This window comes from Pan troglodytes, chromosome 8 (assembly GCF_028858775.2).
Source record: "Pan troglodytes isolate AG18354 chromosome 8, NHGRI_mPanTro3-v2.0_pri, whole genome shotgun sequence".
NCBI lineage: Eukaryota > Metazoa > Chordata > Mammalia > Primates > Hominidae > Pan > Pan troglodytes.
The window spans coordinates 142,277,274-142,297,095 of NC_072406.2; the positions used below are offsets into that span (position 1 = coordinate 142,277,274).

Below are 19,822 nucleotides of genomic sequence, written 5' to 3' on the forward strand. Positions count from 1 at the left end.
AGGAGCTCTTCATTGCCTCCACACCACTCTTCTCTCAAGGAGCAGCAGTACTGCCCTCGCAGGGCTCAAGTCAACCCCTACAACACCCTGGACTCCACTCTTCACATTACCCTGCCACTGCCACTCCATCAGTGAGACTGTCTGCTCTCCCTCTACACAGTCACGTCTGTCTAGTGTCACCACCCCACTGCCCTCTCTTGTGCAAGCCTCTGCCACTTCTCCTCTGACATACTACTGAAGCCACAAGCCTTGCCTCCCTGCCTGCACCCTGATCACACCTTTCATTTTCCAGGGCAGTGAAGTAAGGTCTCAACACATCAGCATAATCATGTCACTTTTCTGTTTGTTTTTCTGCCATCTGGTAGCACGGTAGTGGTGAGCCACCCTTGGCTATGCAGAGGAGGGTAACACCCAGGGGATGGTGTGAGGGGAAGGAACTTAGGTCCCTGCATATCCCCTGATCTGGGTGCCACCAGCCCTACGCCTATATTTAGTGACCCTGGGTTCCACCCCACTGGACTGCTCACGTCCATGCTGTTCTGTGCAGGAGAATCAAACTTCCATCTTGTTAGGGCCAGCGTGCTTTGAAGGCTCTTGGTTACAAAAGCAGCCTAACCTGCTATATTACTGTACTATACTATTACTATACTACATTACTATACCATATTATTACTATATTACTGGGGTAATCTGCACCCTAGTAATATAACAATTGGTACCTGGAGGAGGGATGCGGCTGTGACAGAAACCTAAGTGGTACTGGCTTCACGGCCAGGCAGTGGGTAGTGAGGAAAGAGATGGTGCAGGGTAGAAAGCTAGTCATTCCCGCTACGCAGTAAAGACATCTAAAAAAATGCTGCCTGTATTAACTGGGAAGACGGATCCTACACTTACCAAGCCTGTGTAGCTCTAGAAGAAAAAAAAAAGCAAATATGCGGTATGTTGGCTGCTCACTGCTGCCCCTAGCAAGGAACTTTGAAATAAACGAGGTTAAGTAAGAACTGGCCAATTTGCAAGCAGAGGTGGAAGATAAAATACAGTAATGCCAAGCAGCTCTGTCTTCCAGCTCCAATCCTGCAGTACTTCTTTCAGTGCCCCTAAGACGCTAAGCTCCTTCCTCCAACACTGTTTTTTGTCACCTCCCATCCTGCCTACCCCCGGTCATCCTTCAAGTCTCACACATACCTGACTTACCCACGCACCCTGGGATCTTGTGCAAGTCTCCCCATTACCATCTCATCTTACCCTCTGCTCATCAGTTAATGGACTCAGCCCAAGAAGCACTAACACGCTCAATGCCGGGTAATTTTCTGCGCGTGTTCGCTCCCCACGTACTCGTCCCCCAACACCCAGCCCTGGGCCTGGCACGTGGCAGGCGCTCAGTGAACGAGACTCAGGAACAGTCAAGTGTAGACGGCAGGAGAAGACATGACACGGATACCAAGCACCCGAGGTCCTGCAGTGAGTCTCGGCCCATGTTTTAGGGAGCCTGGGTCTGGAGCCCCAGTGAGCATGTGGGTCAGGAAGGTGCCCGAGCTCCGCGTCCGACTGCGCAGGCGCGAAACCGGGAGGGCGGTGTCACAACCCCGCCCTAACAGGCCACGCCCATAACTGGCCACGCCCTCCCAGGGACGTACGCGAGCGGGCGAGTGTCTTGGGCCAGGCCTCCTCACAGGCAGGGCCGTGCCGGCAAAAACGAGGCGCGGTGGGAACCAGCCCAGGGGCCATCCGCCCTCCCGTCCCTAACGCCCAGGCCCCGGGGGCTCACCACGTCCCCCGGAACCTGCAGATCCTCCGCCCTCCGCCGTCGCCAGCGGCCGAGCGCTAAGCTGTCCATGCAGCCCCAGGGTCAAACCCTCCCGGCCTCTCAGGCCTGGCCGAGGCCCGCGCACCACGCCCCCTTCCGCACAAGGCCCTGGGGAGCCAATAAGGAGACGGAGGGGCGGGACGCCGCGGGAAGCGCGAGAGCACCAAGGCGAGGACCGCAGGCAGGAGTAGCAGAGACCAGAGTCTTCTGAGACTATTGGGATGCTGTGGGCGTTGTCCGTTTGCCCCAAGTCATTACTTCGCAGAGAGGTCCCTGCATATCTCTGCTTGTCGCTTCTCCCTTCACAGGAGCAGCCGTGGGGCTCTAAAGAAAGCATTCTTTCAGGATCCCGCCAAACTTTTGACAACACCCCGTGGATCGGCTGGAGGAGCGCCCGCCTCCTCTATCTTATGATTGGTTGTTAGGCCTCGTGGGGAGCCGTCTCCCTGTGGCTGGTTGGCTAATAGATGGCGCAGCGGGTCAATTAGCTTGAGCGAGACAGCGGGTGTTTCTGGGAGTTGTGGTCCGCAGGGCTGCCTCGCTTCCGGGTGGGAGCTGCTGTTGCCGCGGTGGGAAGACGCAGAGCTTTCAGGCCAGCCCCGCGCGGCTCACGGCTTTTGTGGCTGGTGGCTGGTGGCTGCTGGTTGAGAGGCCCCGGAAGGACTTCTACTCCTCCGTAGGCTGGAGGGCATTAGGAGGTCGCAGGTGCTGAGCTGCCGGGGCCTTTGGGCTGTGCTGAAGGGGAAAAGCGCAGCCACTGTCGGGAGTGTGTGCTGTGGAGGCAGTTGCCGCGGTGATGTTCGCTCCGCCTGGCCCCTGCCGGGGATTCAGCCAACCAACCCTCAACAGCCGGCGGCGGCTCAGTCTCTGGCCCGGCGCGGTGCTGAGCACCACTGAGCCCTCATCTTAGGGCACCGAGGCCCGGACTCCTGCAGCCGCATGTCCAGGCCCCTCCTGCCTTAGCACGGAGCTCCCTTGACTGCTCCAAACAGCCCAGACTGGCGCCTTTTTGGGATAAATTAAAACGGGGCCAATCCGTTGCCAGCGATTGGCTAACGATGGGTACACGACCTAGTACGGGCCAGGGAGAAGTAAGCGAGGTCTGTTGAGGCAGAGTTTCGGGAAAGATCTTCTAGTTAAAAAGGGAGTTGGGTGAGTGGGGGCTGTTTTCTTCCTGTTGTCCTTGCCCAGTGTAAGTTTCCTGGAGCTGCAGCAGCCTTTTTGTCACCATGAGGGCAGCTGGTGGGAACCCCAGGAAAGCAGGAAATCACCTAGAGCCGGAACAGCCTGAGCCTCTGAACCAACCCACAGCTGACTACCCGTCACTTTGTCGTGTCTCTGTGATTTGAGTCCATCATTCTGCTGCAGTTGAAGGTATCCTTTGACAAAGCCCTGTTCTTAAGCATTATGGTGAAACGCATGAATCCCTCTTCGGGCTATTTGCTGCATGATCCTCAGCAAATTAAATAGTTAATCTCCCTCAGTTTCCTCATTTATAAAGGATAGGATGATAAAGCATAGAGATTGTGAGGATTACATGAGGCATTTACCAAGAAGATACTTAGAACAATGCTGGACACAAACTAAGTACTTAACAAATGTTACATTTCTCCTATTAGTTAGTACTCCTAAGACTAATTATGCCACCACTGATTCACAGTCCCTTATCAAAAACCTTTCAGGCCAGATGTGTTTGTGAAATTCAGAATTTTTTGAATGTTTAAAAAAGGTGAGATATATTGTATGCCCCCGTAGTCAAACAATGTTTCTATAGCAGAAATGTGTGAGTATTCACAAATATTCACCCTAAGTGGGATATATAAAGGTTGTATATAGGGCCAGGCACAGTGGCTCATGCTTGTAATCCCAGTACTTTGGAAGGCCAAAGCGGGAGGATTGCTTGAACCCAGGAGTTTGAGACCAGCCTCGGCAACACAGTGAGACCCCCGTCTCTACAAAATAAAAATAACAAAATTAGCCGGGCACTATGGCGCCCACCTGTAGTCCCAGCTACTCAGAAGGCTGAGGTGGGAAAATTGCTTGGGCCTGGAAGGTTGAGGCTGCAGTGAGTTGGCTGTGATCACACCACAGCACTCCAGCCTGGCCAATAGAGTGAGACCCTGTCTCAAATAAAATAAATACAATAAATAAATAAAGGTTGTAAATAGTCTCATATCAGTTCAAATGAGTTTACTCCAAGCGTGGGGAAAAACTAATTTGGAGGACTTTCTGCATTTCAGAATTGAAAATAAGGTATGTTGTAGGCCTCTCAAAATGCTTGTCTTGCAGTTTAGATTAGATGACTTGCTTTGTTACCCACTTTTGATATCACTGGCCTTTATACTTATGGCTGCTTTTCAGATGTGTATAAGAACAAAATTTCAACAAATTTAGTTTCAAAGATCTGATTGGTTTTTAATAGCATTGCATGCACCAGGCAGTCTACAAGATAGAAAGGTGCTCCAATGAGGACCGAGTGGGTGAGTTTGACAGGCAGGAAAAAGTGGAGGAAAGCAGGAAGAATGAACAAATAGCAGATCAGTCATTTCAAGATTACTTTCCTTATAGAGGTGTAGACGAAATCTTGGTGTAATGTAATTTGGCTTTCATCTCTCTCCTGATTTCTCAGAAGATCTTACAAGTAAGCAACCCAGGTTTCAGTTTGGTAGCATGGATCCTTAGCATTTAGTGACTCCAGTTTTGGTCTGCTGTCTTTCTTAAATGGATGCATGAGGCAACCATTCGGTACTGGGGCGGGGGACTGCTTAGCCTAGGAATGAGATACAGCAATAGGTATATTTAGAAGGATGCAGTTTAGCTTAGCACAGTATTTACCAAGCATCAGTCACTTGGGTACTAACTGCAAGATGTATGCTAAACCTCTCCTATTATTTACATAGTATATTTATTTGAATTCTCAATATCTTAAGTTTGAAAAACTTTAAAAATAATATGTGACATCTATAAAGTGATGGTTTGAATGCTCACTATTTTAATATGTTAAATAGATTAATTATTAGAAGAAAATATGGGAGGTCAGGCACAGTGACTTATGCCTGTAATCCCAGCACTTTGGAAGGCCAAGACAGGCGGATTGTCTGAGGCCAGGAGTTCAAGACCAGCTGGCCAACATGGCAAAACCCTGTCTCTGCTAAAAATACAAAAATTAGCCAGGCATGATGGCGCATGCCTGTAATCCCAGCTTTTTGGGAGGCTGAGGCATGAGAATTGCTTAAACCCTAGAGGCGCAGGTTGCAGTGAGTCAAGATCACACCACTGCACTCCAGGCCTAGGCGACAAAACAAAACTCTATCTCAAAAGAAAGAAAGAAAGAAAAATTGGCCAAGCACAGTGGCTCCAGCCTGTAATCCCAGCACTTTGGGAGGCCAAGGCAGGTGGATCACAAGGTCAGGAGATGGAGATCAGCCTTGCCACCATGGTGAAACCCTGTCTCTACTAAAATACAAAAAATTAACCAGGCATGGTGGTGGCGGCACGTGCCTGTAGTCCCAGCTACTCGGGAGGCTGAGGCAGGAGAATCTCTTGAACCTGGGAGGCAGAGGTTGCAGTAAGCCGAGACCACGCCACTGCACTCCAGCCTGGGTGACAGAGTGAGACTCCGTCTCAAAAAAAAAAAAAAAAAAAAAAACAAAAAGTAAAGAAAATATGGGAAAACTTCATGATATTGGATTCTTGCATATGACACCAAAAGCACAGTCAACAAAAGAAAAAAATAATTTGGACTATATCAAAATTTAAAATTTTGTACATCAAAGGACACTATTAATCCAGTGAAAAGGCAACCCAGGAAATGGAGAAAATATTTTCAAATCGCATATCTGATAAGCAGTTAATATCCAGATTATATAAAGAATACCTGGCTGGGTGCAGTGGCTCATTCCTATAATCCCAGCACTTTGGGAAGCCGAGGTGGGTGGATCACGAGGTCAGGAGATCGAGACCATCCTGGCCAATATGGTGAAACCTCATCTCTACTAAAAATACAAAAATTAGTTGGGCGTGGTGGTGTGTGCCTGTAGTCCCAGCTACTCAGGAGGCTGAGGCAGGAGAATTGCTTGAACCTGAGAGGCGGAGGTTGCAGTGAGCCAAGATTGCGCCACTGCACTCCAGCTTGGACGACAGAGTGAGACTCCATCTCAAAAAAAAAAAAAAAAAGAATGCCTACAACTCAACAACAACAACAAAAAACCTGATTGAAAAAATGGACAAATACCAGCATGGGCAAGACAGCAAGACCCCGTCTCTCTGAAAAGCAAAAAATTAGCCTCTTGCTAGAGAGGCTGAGGTGGAAGGATCACTTGAGGTCAGGAGTTTGAGGCTGCTGTGAACCATGATCTCACCACTGTACTCTATCTGAGGTAACAAAGTGAGACCCTGTCTCAAAAAAGAAACAAAACAGAAAAATAGACAAATAACTTGAATAGACACTTCTCAAAAGAAGATATACAAATAGCCAATAAGCACATGAAGATAATATCATCAGTTATTAGGGAAATGCTAATCAAACCCGTATTGAGATACCACTTCACACCCATTAGGATGGCTATTATCAAAAAGAAAAAAAACAGTGACCAGGCACTGTGGCTTATGCCTGTAATCCCAGCACTTTGGGAGGCTGAGGCAGGCAGATCACTTGAGGCCAGGAGTTCAAGACCTGGCCAACATGGTGAAACCCCGTCTCTACTAAAAATACAAAAATTAGTCAGGTGTGGTGGTGCAGGCCTGTAATCCCTGCTACTCGGGAAGCTGAAGCAGGAGAATCGCTTGAACTCAGGAGGCAGAGGTTGCAGTGAGCCAAGATCGTGCCACTGCACGCCAGCCTGGGTGACACAGCGAGACTCCGTCTCAAAAAAAAAGCAGCCGGGCATGGTGGATGGCTCATGCCTGAAAACTCAGAGCTTCATGAGGCTGAGCTGAGCGGATCACTTGAGTGTAGGAGTTTGAGACCAGCCTGGGCAACATGGCAAGACCTCGTCTCTACAAAAAAACAGAAATACAAAAATTAACCAGGTATGGTGGCTCCCGCCTGTAGTCCCACCTACTCAGGAGGCTGAGAGGTGGGCAGATTGCCTGGAAGGTCGAGGCTGCAAGTGAGCTGAAATTGTGCCACTGCACTCCTCCAACCTGGGAAACAGATGAAGACCCCCTCTCAAAAAAAAAAGAGAAAAAGAAAATGACAAGTTTTGGCTAGGGTGTGGAGAAATTGGAACCCTTGTGCATGGCTGGTGGGAATGTAAAATGCTGTAGCCACTGTTGAAAACAGTGTGGTGTTTTTTCAAAAAATTAAAAATAAAATTACCATATAATCCAGCAATTCCACTTCTGGGAATATACACAAAATAACTGAAGGCAGGGACTCAGAACAGACATTTGTACACCCGTGTTCATAGCAGCATTATTCCCAATAGCCAAAAGTTGGAAGCAACCCAAATGTCCATCAGTGGATAAATAAAATGTAGTCTGTATGTGTATATATATAATATTCTACTGTATGTATATATATGGTAGAATAATACACAGCCTTAAAAAGGAAGGGAATTTTGGCACATTTTACAACATGGATGAACCTTGAAGACGTAATGCTAAGTGAAATAAGCTAATCACAAAGAGTCCAAACTATGATTCCACTTATATGAGCTGCCTAGAGTAGTGAAAGGTGTGGAGACAGAAAGTTGAATGGTGATTGTCAGGGCCTGGGAGGAGGAGGAGGAATGGGAAGGTACTGTTAAGTGAGTACAGAGCTTTCGCTTGGGAAGATGAAAACATTCTGGAGCTGAATGATGGTGATGTTTGCACAACATTGTGAATGTACTTAACACTACTAAAGCATACAACTAAATATAGTTAAGGTGGCAAACTTCATCTTATGTATATTTTACCACAATAAAAAATACGTTATTAAAATAAAAGTTTCTCAGCCAGGTGCAGTGGCTCACACCTGTAATCCCAGCACTTTGGGAGGCTGAGGAGGGCAGATCGCTTGAGCCCAGGAGTTCAAGACCAGCATGGGCAACAAAGCAAAACCCCATCTCTAAAAATAAAATAAAAATTGTTTCTCATGGCCCGGCATGGTGACACACATTTGTAACCCCAGCAGTTTGAGAGGCATAGGTGGGGAGATCACTTGAGCTCTGGAGTTCTAGGCCAGCCTGGGCAACATAGGGAGAGCCTGGTTTCTACAAAATATATATATATATATAAATTAGCCTGGCGTGGTGGCATACACCTGTAGTCCCAGCTACTCAGGACCCTGAGGTGGGAGGATTGCTTGAGCCCAGGAGGTCAAGGCTGCAGTGAGTCATAATCACGCCACTGCACTCCAGCTGGGGCAACACAACAAGACCCTGCCATAAATAAATAAATAAATAAATACCTGTTTATGCACCACTAACTGTCATCTTGCACACCACCTTCAAGGGAAGTATCTCTCAGGTGGAAGGTGATTGGATTTCAATCCCACCCTGCCAGTTTCCAGCACCTGGACAAAGCTGCTTGAACCTCTAAGTCCCCTTCCCCTTTTTGGTGTATAAAATTGGTATCGGGGGAACCAGCCCCCAATATTTCAATGTAGGTTCTTTCTATTTTCCCTGAGTTTTGGCCGGTCTGAGAAATAAAGAGAAAGAGTACAAACAGAAATTTTCAGCTGGGCCTCCGGGGGTGTCATCACATATTGGTAGGACTGTGATGATGACCCGAGCTGCAAAACCAGCAAGTTTTTATTAGGGATTTTAAAAGGGGAGGGGGTGTACAAACAGAGAGTAGGTCACAAGGATCACATGCTTCAAAGGGCAATAAAGATCACAAGGCAAGGCAAAACTAGAATTACTGATGAGGGTCTATGTCCTGCTGTGCATGCATTGTCTTGATAAACATCTTAACAGGAAACAGGGCTCGAGAGCAGACAACTGGTCTGACTACGATTTACCAGGCTGGAATTTCCCAATCCTAGTAAGCCTGAGGGCACTGCAGGAGACCAGGGCGTATTTCAGTCCTTATCTCAACTGCGTAAGACAAACACTCCCAGAGCGGCCTTCTATAGACCTCCCCCCAGGAATGCATTCCTTCCCCAGGGTTGTTCCTTGCTGGGAAAAGAATTCAGTGATATTTCTTCTACTTGCACATCTGTCTATAGGCTTTCTGCAAGAAGAAAAATATGGCTCTATTCTGCCCAACCCTGCAGGCAGTCAGACCTTATGGTTATCTTCTCTTGTTCCCTGAAAAATTGCTGTTATTCTGTTCTTTTTCAGGGTGCACTGATTTCATATTGTTCAAACACATATATTTTACAATCAGATTTCATATTGTTCAAACACACATTCTTCAATCAATTTGTACAATAGTGGTCCTGAGGTGACGTGCATTCTCAGCTTACGAAGATAACAGGATCAAGAGATTAAAGACAGGCATAAGAAATTATAAGAGTATTATTAGGGAAGTGATAAATGTCCGTGAAATCTTCATAATTTATGTTCAGAGATTGCAGTAAAGACAGGCGTAAGAAATTATAAAAGTATTAATTTTGGGAACTGATAAATGTCCATGAAATCTTCACAATTTTATGTTCTTCTGCCTCAGCTCCAGCCGGTCCCTCTGTTCGGGGTCCCTGATTTCCCGCAACAATTAGAATAATAAAACCTGACATGGTGGCACATACCTGTAGTCCCAGCTACTTGGGAGGCTGAGGCAAGAGGGTTGCTTGAGCCCAGGAGTTTGAGGCTATAGTATGCTATGGTGTAACCTGTGAATGGCCACTGCATTCTAGCCTGGAGAACACAGGGAGACCTTGTCTAAAAATTAGAGAAATAAAATTAAGAATTGGGATGTTAATAGTATCTACCTCAGTGGAATACTTTTGGGTTTTTTTGTTTGTTTGTTTGTTTGTTTGTTTTTCCCCCAAGACGGAGTCTTGCTCTGTCGCCCAGGCTGGAGTGCAGTGGTGTGATCTCGGCTCACCGCAACCTCCGCCTCCCGGGTTCAAGCAATTCTCCTGCCTCAGCCTCCTGAGTAGCTGGGATTACAGGCACTTGCCACCACGCCCGGCTAATTTTTGTATTCTTAGTAGAGACGGGGTTTCTCCATGTTGGTCAGGCTGGTCTCGAACTTGTCCCCACCTTAGGTGGTCCACCCGCCTTGACCTCCCAAAGTGCTGGGATTGCAGGCGTGAGCCACCGCACCTGGCCTCAACTTTCAAAATAATGTCTCTACATGCAGACTTTTGTAATCTAAGCCAGTGACCTGAATTATTTTCTGACATTGTAAATGTGCTTTTTAAGGATGATAAAGAAAGATAATTATTTAATATCAAAAGACTTTAGGCCAGGCGCGATGGCTCACGCCTGTAATCCCAGCACTTTGGGAAGCTGAAGTGGGTGGATCACTTGAGGTCAGGAATTCGAGACCAGCCTGACCAACATGGTGAAACCCCGTCTCTACTAAAAATAAAAAAAATAGCCAGGTGTCATGGCGGGCACCTGTAATCCCAGCTGCTCAGGAGACTGAGGCATGAGCATCACTTGAACCTGGGAGGCAGAGGTTGCAGTGAGCCAAGATCTCACCACTACACTCCAGCCTGGGCAACAGAGTAAGACCCTGTCTCAAAAAAAAAAAAAAAAAAAAAAGAAAGAAAAGACTTTATGACCACTGCAAATTAGAGATCTATATGACACTGTATAACGTATATGCCCAAGTCTGTCTCACAATGGTACTCTAAACACTCGCTATATACAGAAGGTAAGAATTTTATAGTCATTTTGCATTTTCTTCAAAGGTGCTGTTGATAAATAAAAATATTAATAAACCACAAATGTACCTTCCAAAGTCAATAGTTTTATGTTTGAATGGAAAGTACTGTCTCCCATCTTAACCTACCCCTGCTTCTAATAGCTTGACAATGTTTGTTAAATGCCACACACCAGTGTCCTTTCTAAGTCATGTTTTATTTCAACAATAGATTGAAATTTTACCATGATGTTTTATATTTCATCCTAAATTTTTTTATTTTCAAGTGTATGAAGTCACATCAGTTATGTCTGATAATCCATTTTGGACATGTATTTTCATATAAATTATAGGACATTTTTGCCTCTCAGTTCTCACAACATAGTAAGGAAAAAAAAAAAACCCAGCATGTGGAAATATGACTGATGCCATGTTAGTGTGTGGTTGGAAATAATAAAGATTATAAATGACTCCATAGGTGTAGAAAATAAGGGGAGAAGACTTATTGGGGAGAAGTAAAAAAGCTTGTTTTCTTTATGCATAGCAGAAAGAAGGCACCATGACTGATATATTACTATTCACCTTCTTTTTATTTCTAAGGGGGTTTTTATTAACCCCTTTTTATCAATCAAAATAAATTGATTGCCAGTGAATGCAATATTTTCTGACTATTTGAAATTATACAATGAAAGCAAAGACATGTAAACTCACATACTACATTTGCTGACAAACAAGAGACAACCTTTCCCCCAAAAAAGGATTGCTAAATAGTTAAAGATTGTTACAGCTATCTCTTAAAAAAAGAACATTTTAGGCCAGGCATGGTGGTTCTCACCTGTAATCCCAGCACTTTGAGAGGCCAAGGCAGAGGATCTTTTGAGCCCAGGCGTTGGAGACCAGCCTTGGAAATATAGGAGACCCCCATCTCTATAAAAAATAAAAATAAAAGTAGCCTGGTGTGGTGGCACATGACTGTGGTCCCAGCTATTCAGGAGGCTGAGGCAGAGGATCCCTTGAGCCTGGGTGGTCTAGGATGCAGTGAGCCATGGTCACGCCATTGCACTCCAGCCTGGGTGAAAAAGCAAGACCCTTTTTCAAATAAAATAATATTTTATTTAAGGATAGGATTAGGCCTTGGGATTCCTTTGGAATTCAACTTCATCCAGCTGTGTTAGTGGTCATGTAGTCATTAAATATCAGAATACTGTTATTTAATAAATATACCCCATCATAAAAGGTCATATTTCTTTAGGGCAAATACAGTTATGACCAATCTCCGTCCTGGGCAAGGACTTGCCTGATTCAAGAGGGGAGAAAACAGGGTGGTCAGGAATACATTTGTGATTCACTCCCTGAAGAGGCAGTCTGGTGACGTGGTTTGGCTGTGTCTCCACCCAAATCTCTTCTTGAATTGTAGCTCCCATGATGCCCACGTGTTGTGGGAGGTAATCAAGTCATGGGGGTGGGTTTTTCTTGTGCTGTTCTCCTGATAATGAGAAGTCTCATGAGATCTGATGGTTTTATAAAGGGGAGTTCCCTGCATAAGCTCCTTGCCTGCCTCCATGTGAGACATGACTTTGCTCCTCCTTTGACTTCTGCCATAATTGTGAGGCCTTCCCAGCCATATGGAACTGTGAGTCCATTAAACCTCTTTCCTTTATAAATTACCCATCTTGGGTATGTCTTTTTTTTTTTTTTTTTTGAGACAGAGTTTCGCTCTTACTGCCCAGGCTGGAGTGCAATGGCACAATCTCAGCTCACCGCAACTTCTGCCTCCCAGGTTCAAGCGATTCTCCCGCCTCAGCCTCCCGAGTAGCTGGGATTACACGCATGTGCCACCATGCCTGGTTAATTTTTTATTTTTAGTAAAGATGGGGTTTCTCCCTGTTGGCCAGGCTGGTCTCAAACTCCCAACCTTAGGTGATCCACTCACCTCAGCCTCCCGAAGTGCTGGGATTACAGGCGTGAGTCACTGCGCTGGGCCAGTATGTCTTTATTAGCAGCATGAAAACTGACTAATACATCTGGTCACTCTTAGCACAGTGACATAGAATGTGCACAAACTAAAAAATAAGGTTTCAACCAAACTGGTGAGAGCATTCCTCTTGGTGTTCTCTAGGAAGAAGGCCAGAGAGTTTGGGACAATAGAAATAAAACACAGTGGTTTTGAAAATGGGGCCAAACTGTGCTTCCCCGTGGAGGGGCTGGGGAGGAGGGAGCGGGGCACTGAGCCCGCTGTTCTTTCGGCCCTGGGCTCTCTGTCTCCTACCATCAGCCCTCAGGGCAGCTGCTCCTCGCTGACCACCTGGCTGCTGATGGGCTTGGTGGCCAGCAGAGCTGCCCCGTTTTGTCTGTGCAGAGTCAGCCAGACGTGGCTCAGCGCAGCTCTTTCCCTCGGTTTCATGGAGTAAAGGGTTCCTCATTAGGGCCCCACACATCCGTCTCTCATCATAGGACAGTGACTTTCTTCCTGCATCTCCCATTTCCACTTCTTAGTCATTTCAGCCAGCGGCAAACTGGAAAAAGAACGTATATGTTATGGTGGGAAAGTCTGAAGGTAATGTTGGCATGGAGTGTTTCAATAAGATGTTTCTTTTGATTAAAGCATATTTCATATGATGGGCAAGTAATAGATACAACCTCAGACGTAGGCTAATCATGCAGTCAACAGCAAACTTCTACTTGACTCCTAGGAAACTAGCTCCCTCACCAGAACATTACCGCTGTATTTCTTTCTTTCTTTCTACATACCATCAGGCAACTGGGGCCTATGCATCCTTAAGAATTAGTGGTTTGTTTTTTCTTTTCTTTTTTGGTGTGTTCTGGAAGAAGAAATTTAAAGCCAGCCATTGTTTTACAGAAAAATCATCCTGCCATTGAAACCCAAAGTGGTCCATCCAGTCTGGAGGCCGTGGGAACCATGAATCCTTTCAGAGTTTGAAGCAAATGCAAAATTGTTCACGTCATCCTGGGTTATTTTATTGTCTCACCACCTTCCTGAAATGGAACTCGAACTTCATTTAGAGTAGCTCTCGGGCACGCTGGCAGGGGGGCTCCCAGAGCTGAGTGAGCAAGGGGTGCCATGAGAAGCAGGCGTTCTGCCCCGACCGGCCCACCTCACTCTCGGCAGAGGGAGGCATTTGTGGTGGGCCAATGTGCATGCAGCCCGAGGCTGGACAACTCCAGAAGAAACTCAAGAACACAAATTTAGATGATTAACCAAAATAGTCTGTTCCATCTTCCTGCACTGGGGGGAAATGCCTCTTGTATTTTAGAGGAGAGAGAGAATGGGAAGGAAGCCACTGCAGGTGTGGCAGACATTGGAGGACTCAGGTCAAGTATAAAACTGCTGTGGCCACGGATTTAACTAAGTTTCAACCAAGTAGCTTTCCAGGTTGGGTGACATCTGCTACATGCTAGAACTAGCTGTGGAGTCTGTGCTTTGGCCCCAGTTTGGAGCCCAGAACTATTAGCGTGTATCACCAAGTTGTGTTTGTAAGGGTTGTGTGTATTTTTAGTGCTTCCCAGACCTTTCTACCCTGATCGCCTTCCACAGGTAGAAGCGGCTGACTGTACCTGCTACCTGGGGCCACTCCAGAGGTCCCCTCTGGGAGGTAATGCCTCTGTGCACAAGCAGCCTGTGCAAGAATGTCAAGGTCAATGGAAGAGAGGGCACACGCCCTCCAAGGAGGTGGTGTGGGTTGGGACTCAGTGTCCTGGAAGGGACCTCCTTCAGGCGAGAGCTCTTGGAGTCAGACAGCACGAAAGAACCTGAATATAGAACTTCTCAGGTCTCTAAGGAATTACATCTGATTCTATAAGAATCAGAAGTTTGTTGGCCAGGTACAGTGGCTCACATCTGTAATCCCAGCACTTGGAGAGGCTGAGGCAGGAAGATCACTTGAGCTCAGGAGTTGGAGACCAGCCTGGGCAATATAGTGAGACCTCATCTCTCTTAAAAAAAAAAAAAAAAGTTTGTGACACCAAGGAAAGCTCATCTGGGTCCTTAGTTTCTTAGATATGAAACATGAACTACAAATAACAGCAGAAAATTAACTCCAACTGGACTTGGAGGATAAATACACATATGCACACACATGCACACAATACTATTTACATATAAAACATTGTGACTCAAACGGAGAGAAAATGCAGCTGCATGTAAACATCTGTGGTGATTAGGTATACCCACTCAGTGACCAACAAATTGCATTCAGTGTGTCTGGGGTGATCGCCTCAGGAACTGGGCCTTCAGTTAGTAACGATGCTTTGGAAGCGTGTATGCCAGTCATAACGTGGAGGGCTTTTCCTCTCTCCCTCCCTGTGTTAACATGCTTTCATATGGCTAGTATAGTCTTGATAAATCTTGCAGGATCTCAAATAGCCTAGTGAAACGGGAAGAGAAGAAGGTGTTAAAAGTTTGCAGGTCAGGGGAAAAGCACGTGTTTTGGGTGAGTCGGCGGAGCCTCCACAAATACAGCATCGGTTTGTGTGAATTCTCAGCTGTGGTTTCTCAGGTTGAATAAAGCCACTCAACAAAGGCTGCTGTTTCTCCAGCCTGAAGAGGCACTTATGCCACCTACAGCCTGGAATCTGGCACTACAATTCGCGCCCAACTCCCTGGCTCATCCTAGGTGGGAGATTAGAATCTATGCAGGGAATGGAAAATGGGCAGGCATTCCAGGGTGAGTTTTTCTTCCCCCCCGATAAATTGTAAACAAACAATTACAAACATGTTTGAAAATTGTTTTAACTAGTTTTTAGAGATTGCAATCGCTGGGTTGGGATTTATGAACTACATTTCTTATAAATACATTTCTTCTAGAGAACTTCTTGTGGGACGCAATCACTTTCCCCCTCTGTATAGCAGCCCCACAGCTCAACCCAAAGCTAGGTTAGGCTACTGGGTACACACTTACCCAGATAGTCTTAGCTTCTTAGGGGAAACCAGATTACTGTGAAGCCATCAGATAAGACATACTTCTGAAAAGAAATGGAATGTATTTTTATTGGCAGAGTCAAGATGAAGTATGTTTTGAAATCTGTTTTACAAATAAACTTACACATAAATTGTCCATCCACTGCTTGGAAATCTTTTTTCGTGTTTGAGGAGCTGTCAGAGGTCTCTAATAAACAGTGGGTCTTATTTAGTTTACTGGATATATAATTCTTCTTTTCTTTGAAAATAATTATTTTTCAAGCAAGTGCAGCAAAAATACAACCAATAAAAATCTAGCTATGACAGCATAAACAACCTTTATAGCAATGCATATACATAGACTTCTTCCAATAAAAGCAGTCCCTGGCAAGAAAGGGAACAGAAAATTGGCTGATGTGTTCCCAGATAAGTTCTGGACTCTTAAGGGCTGAGAGAAGAGTCCTCACAGCCCATCTCCAACTCCCCATCCCAGACCGGTCCTTGGTTAGCGTGAGGGAGGCGGGTCCCCATTGCCAGAGTGGCTTGGGCTAAGGAGAAGGGACGGGCTGCTGTCAACTTGGAGTCAGGGGAGCCCCTTCCCAAGGCCCGTTCTTGGAGCCAGGAAGTCTGCTGGACAGAGGCTGAACCCCCCTGCAGGCTCCGGAGGAGCGGGTGGGAGACCGGCCACTGTTCAGGCTCCCCATTCTTGGTCCAGGCCAATTGTCCCCGCGGGAGGGCGGTGCCAGGGTGGGTGACGGGGCTGGGGGCGGGGTAGGGGTGGACTTAGGATAATCTGGTCCAGGGGTTCTGCTCTGGGCTGGGTCGACCCGGCTCGCGGGGAGGCTGTTTGCCCCAGGCCTTCCCATCCCCGCGCCTTCCCATCCCCGCGCCCACGCCGCGGTCCCCGCACCCAGGCGAGCAACGTGGAGGGTCGGCGCGGGGCTGCTCCCGGGGAGCCTGGGGTTGCAAGTTCTCAGCAGACGTGCGGGTGCTCATTTATGCTTTTTATAGTAGCTGGAGAAGATGTTATCGCAGCTTGAGAACAGAAATTAAAATATGTATCCTTCAGGTGCAAATCTACTGTACTTACAGTTTTACCGTTTCTCTGCAGGGGGGCTCCATTAATCTTGTAAGAGTGAAATTCCTAAGGAAATTAATTCCCTCCAGTTGGGGTTATTCTCAACTGGTCTTTGGGGGCGGAGTAATTGGAATTTAAGAGTCGCTCTTAAAAGAAAGGAAACGTTGGCCATTTTACTCGAATAACACTTTCTAATGCCAGGCTTTACTCTTTAAAACACCTCCTCCTTCTTTCTCTCCCTGCACCTCTTTGTGTTTCTGGGCTTCCCTTGGTAAAGTTTACAAAGACCCCCATCAGGTGGGACCTCCCCTCCCAGTTTTCCTGAGGCTGACCCCACATTCCTTTCCACGAGGGTTATTTGTGGCCCCCCACCCCCCTTCTCCCACTGCGCAGCCTGAGGACCACGGGACCACAGGAGGGAATGAGGCATCATGAAAAGTTCATGGCTAAATCATTTCCTTGCCTGTTTAGGAGCAGTAAATGTTTGTTGTCATCACCCAGCAAAATAATTACACCTCAATTTCTCTCTCTCTCTCTCTCACACACACACACACACACACACCCTTTAAAATACAGGCAATTCATAGGCAAGAGGTGAAGTTTTTTTTGCTGCCAAGAAAGTCCAGGAAAGCATCTTCCACTGGAGCTTCAGGTCTCCCAGGCCTAAGCTTCAGTCCCCAGGCCCAGAGCCCCAGGCCCTTATTCTTCAGGCTATGGGAACCCCACCACCACCACCAAGAAGGAATAGAACTTGGCTAAATGGCTAAATGCAGGTGTGGTGGCGCACGCCTGTAGTCCCAGCTGCTTGGGAGGCTGAGGGAGAAGAATTGCTTGAACCCGGGAGGCGGAGGTTGCAGTGAGCTGAGATCGTGCCACTCCACTCCAGCCTGGGCGACAGAATGAGATTCCGTCTCATTAAAAACAAAACAAAAAAAAAAACATGGCTAAATGATGCTTATATACTTATATACAGGGTCAGTAGAATATTAGTGGCCAGGAGGAACCCGTGGGCACATGGCCACAATCAGCCACAGTCCTTGCTTTTCAGCTTAATGGGGCTTAAGGGAAAGGCCAGGTCCAGCGCATTCTGTGCCAGCCCAAGCCAATTTAATAGGGTCATGGCCAGTTTTTCTCTGTGGGCCCTGACATGGTCATAGGGAGAGAGGATGGACTTTCCAGGGCACTGTTCGGGGCAGTGAGTCCTGGCGCTGTCCCTCCTCTGCTGCGGGTTGGGCAGTTTCCTTAGCTATACAGTGGGGCATGGGCAGTGTGGGTCCCACATCATCAGCTTAAGGGGGTGCTGAATGATCAATACAGATGTTTACCTTTGGGGGCTTTTAATAGCTGAAAAGTGCCATCTACCAGTGGGCACCTGTGTATCCCATAGCTCCCCAAAACCTGGCTCAGCTCAGGGCAGAGCCTAGTAGTCTGCTGTCCATGTCAGAACATCAGAGCTCCTAGAGCTGGGAGGAGGTCATCTGTTGCCCCTAGGCCTCTTGATGTCAACAGGGACAACATGGGCTCAGGAAACAGAAGCCTAGAATGAGGCCTCAGCTATAACCTCAGAAGCAAACGTTTTTCTCTGATCTTCTCTTGCCCTCCTGTCCCTGCCCCTCATTCTCCTCTGAGGCTAGCCAGAGAAACTAGAATCCCTCTTCCCTTAGGCACATCATAGAAACCAGTACCCCTTTCCCCCAAATAATTACTCTAACTCCCTGCCCCCCAACACCCGAAAATCCAAAATTCTCCGTGCTACCTAATACACCATATCCTATAGCAAGGTCAGCTAAATAAGCTGACCCCACCTTTCCCGTGTAAAAACAAAGAACCCAACACCCCACCTTTTCTCTGTAAAAACTGGCCACAGGCCAGACATAGTGGCTATGCCTGTAATCCCAACACTTTGGGAGACCAAGGCAGGTGGATCACTTGAGGTCAGGAGCTCAAGACCAGCCTGGCCAATGTGGTAAAACCCCATCTCTACTGAAAATACAAAAAATTAGCCTGGTGTGGTGGCACATGCCTGTAATCATAGCTACTCGGGAAGCTGAGGCAGGAGAATTACTTGAACCCGGGAGGTGGAGGTTGCAGTGAGCCGAGATCATGCCACTGCACCCCAGCCTGGGTGGCAGAGCGAGACCCCATCTCAAAAATAAGCAAACAAACTGGCCAAAAAGAAATGTTCTCACCTACCTTGCTTGAGTGTAGTTCATAAGACCTCATTCCACAGAGGGTCTTGCTCCTTTACCCAGAAGGAAGGAGGCTGCACAGAGGCCAGGAAGAATCTGAACACCAGACCAGCCTTGCTGGGTTCTCCCAGTCAGTTCTTTTCAAAGACAAAACACAAAGTCACATTTATTAGAGTTGTCCACAGTCAGCAATGGTGACCTTCTTGCTGGTCTTGCCATTTCTGGACCCTCATGCCTTCTTTCATCTTGCCAAAGACCACATGCTAGCCATGCAACCACTGAGTCTTGGCAGTGCAGATGCCAAACTGGGAACCGTACGTGTTGGTCCAGCATTTGCCTTGGACAACATGCCGGGACCTGTATGCTTCAGGCTACAGTTTTCATCATCAAATTTCTCCCTGTAGATGGACTTGCCACCAGCGCCATTACGGCGTGTGAAGCCACCACCCTAACACTTAAGCCCTGGAATAATTCTGTGAAAGCAGGAACCCTCATGACAAAATCCTTTCCCTCCAGTGCTCAGAGCACGCAAGTGTTCTGCTGTCTTTGGAATCTTGTCTGCAAAGAGCTTGAAGGGCTGTTTGATGGCCCCAGGGCTTGCCATCGACGGCCATGTTGAAGAACATGGTGGGATTGACCATGGCTGGTAGCAGGGGGTTCTGGGGGGCATCAGCATCTGCAAAGCCCCCAGTGAGTTCTGCTAGCATAAGAGCATACCCATTTTGTCCAATCGTATTTCTACATAACTGTCCATACTTCGTTGAACCTAAGCATACAAATGGACAGTTTTCCCTGTATCTTTGAGTCTTCACGTGTCACGTGAAACTGTGATCAAATAAATTTGCATATCTTTTCTCCTATTAATCTGCCTTTTGTCAGTGATTTTCAGCAAACCATCAGAGGGCTAAGGAGAAGCTTTCCTGTGGCCCCTACAATAATAAACTACAAAAAGGGCAGAAATGGAAGTGTTATCCAGGAGTTTTCATAGCATTTTTTTTAAAGAGTCTGCTCTGCAACTGGTTTGTGCCACTTTCAGCAAATTCCATTTAAAAGAAAAATCAGCGGGCCGGGCGCGGTGGCTCACGCCTGTA

The 19,822-nt window shown here is 47.0% G+C and overlaps 1 protein-coding gene and 2 long non-coding RNA genes across 7 annotated transcripts in view; 1 reads left to right on the top strand and 2 right to left on the bottom strand.

The window, feature by feature from the left end:
- Positions 1–5,117, bottom strand: part of C8H10orf143 (chromosome 8 C10orf143 homolog) — a 51,879-nt gene extending 46,762 nt beyond the window's left edge. For 2 of the 5 annotated variants that reach the window (XR_010147071.1, XM_063782284.1), the window contains exon 1: positions 1,769–1,887. Coding sequence is in view for 2 of the 5 variants with exons in the window: in XM_063782281.1 (XP_063638351.1) it covers positions 1,769–2,144 (376 nt within the window). In the remaining 3 variants the exon portion in view is untranslated. Of the gene's footprint in view, positions 1–1,768 lie in introns of all 5 variants that reach the window. The other 3 variants (XM_063782281.1, XM_024346672.3, XM_063782283.1) reach the window with 3 other exon arrangements.
- LOC134807220 (uncharacterized) lies at positions 2,256–15,621 on the top strand. Its single transcript, XR_010147073.1, has 3 exons — positions 2,256–3,181; positions 4,384–4,448; positions 13,407–15,621. It is a non-coding gene; the product is annotated as an uncharacterized LOC134807220 (long non-coding RNA).
- LOC107966876 (uncharacterized) lies at positions 12,524–18,607 on the bottom strand. The gene is made up of 4 exons (XR_010147072.1): positions 15,610–18,607; positions 15,466–15,529; positions 14,739–14,931; positions 12,524–13,062 (listed from the first exon to the last, which is right to left on the bottom strand). It is a non-coding gene; the product is annotated as an uncharacterized LOC107966876 (long non-coding RNA).
- Positions 18,608–19,822: the final 1,215 nt, after the last annotated feature.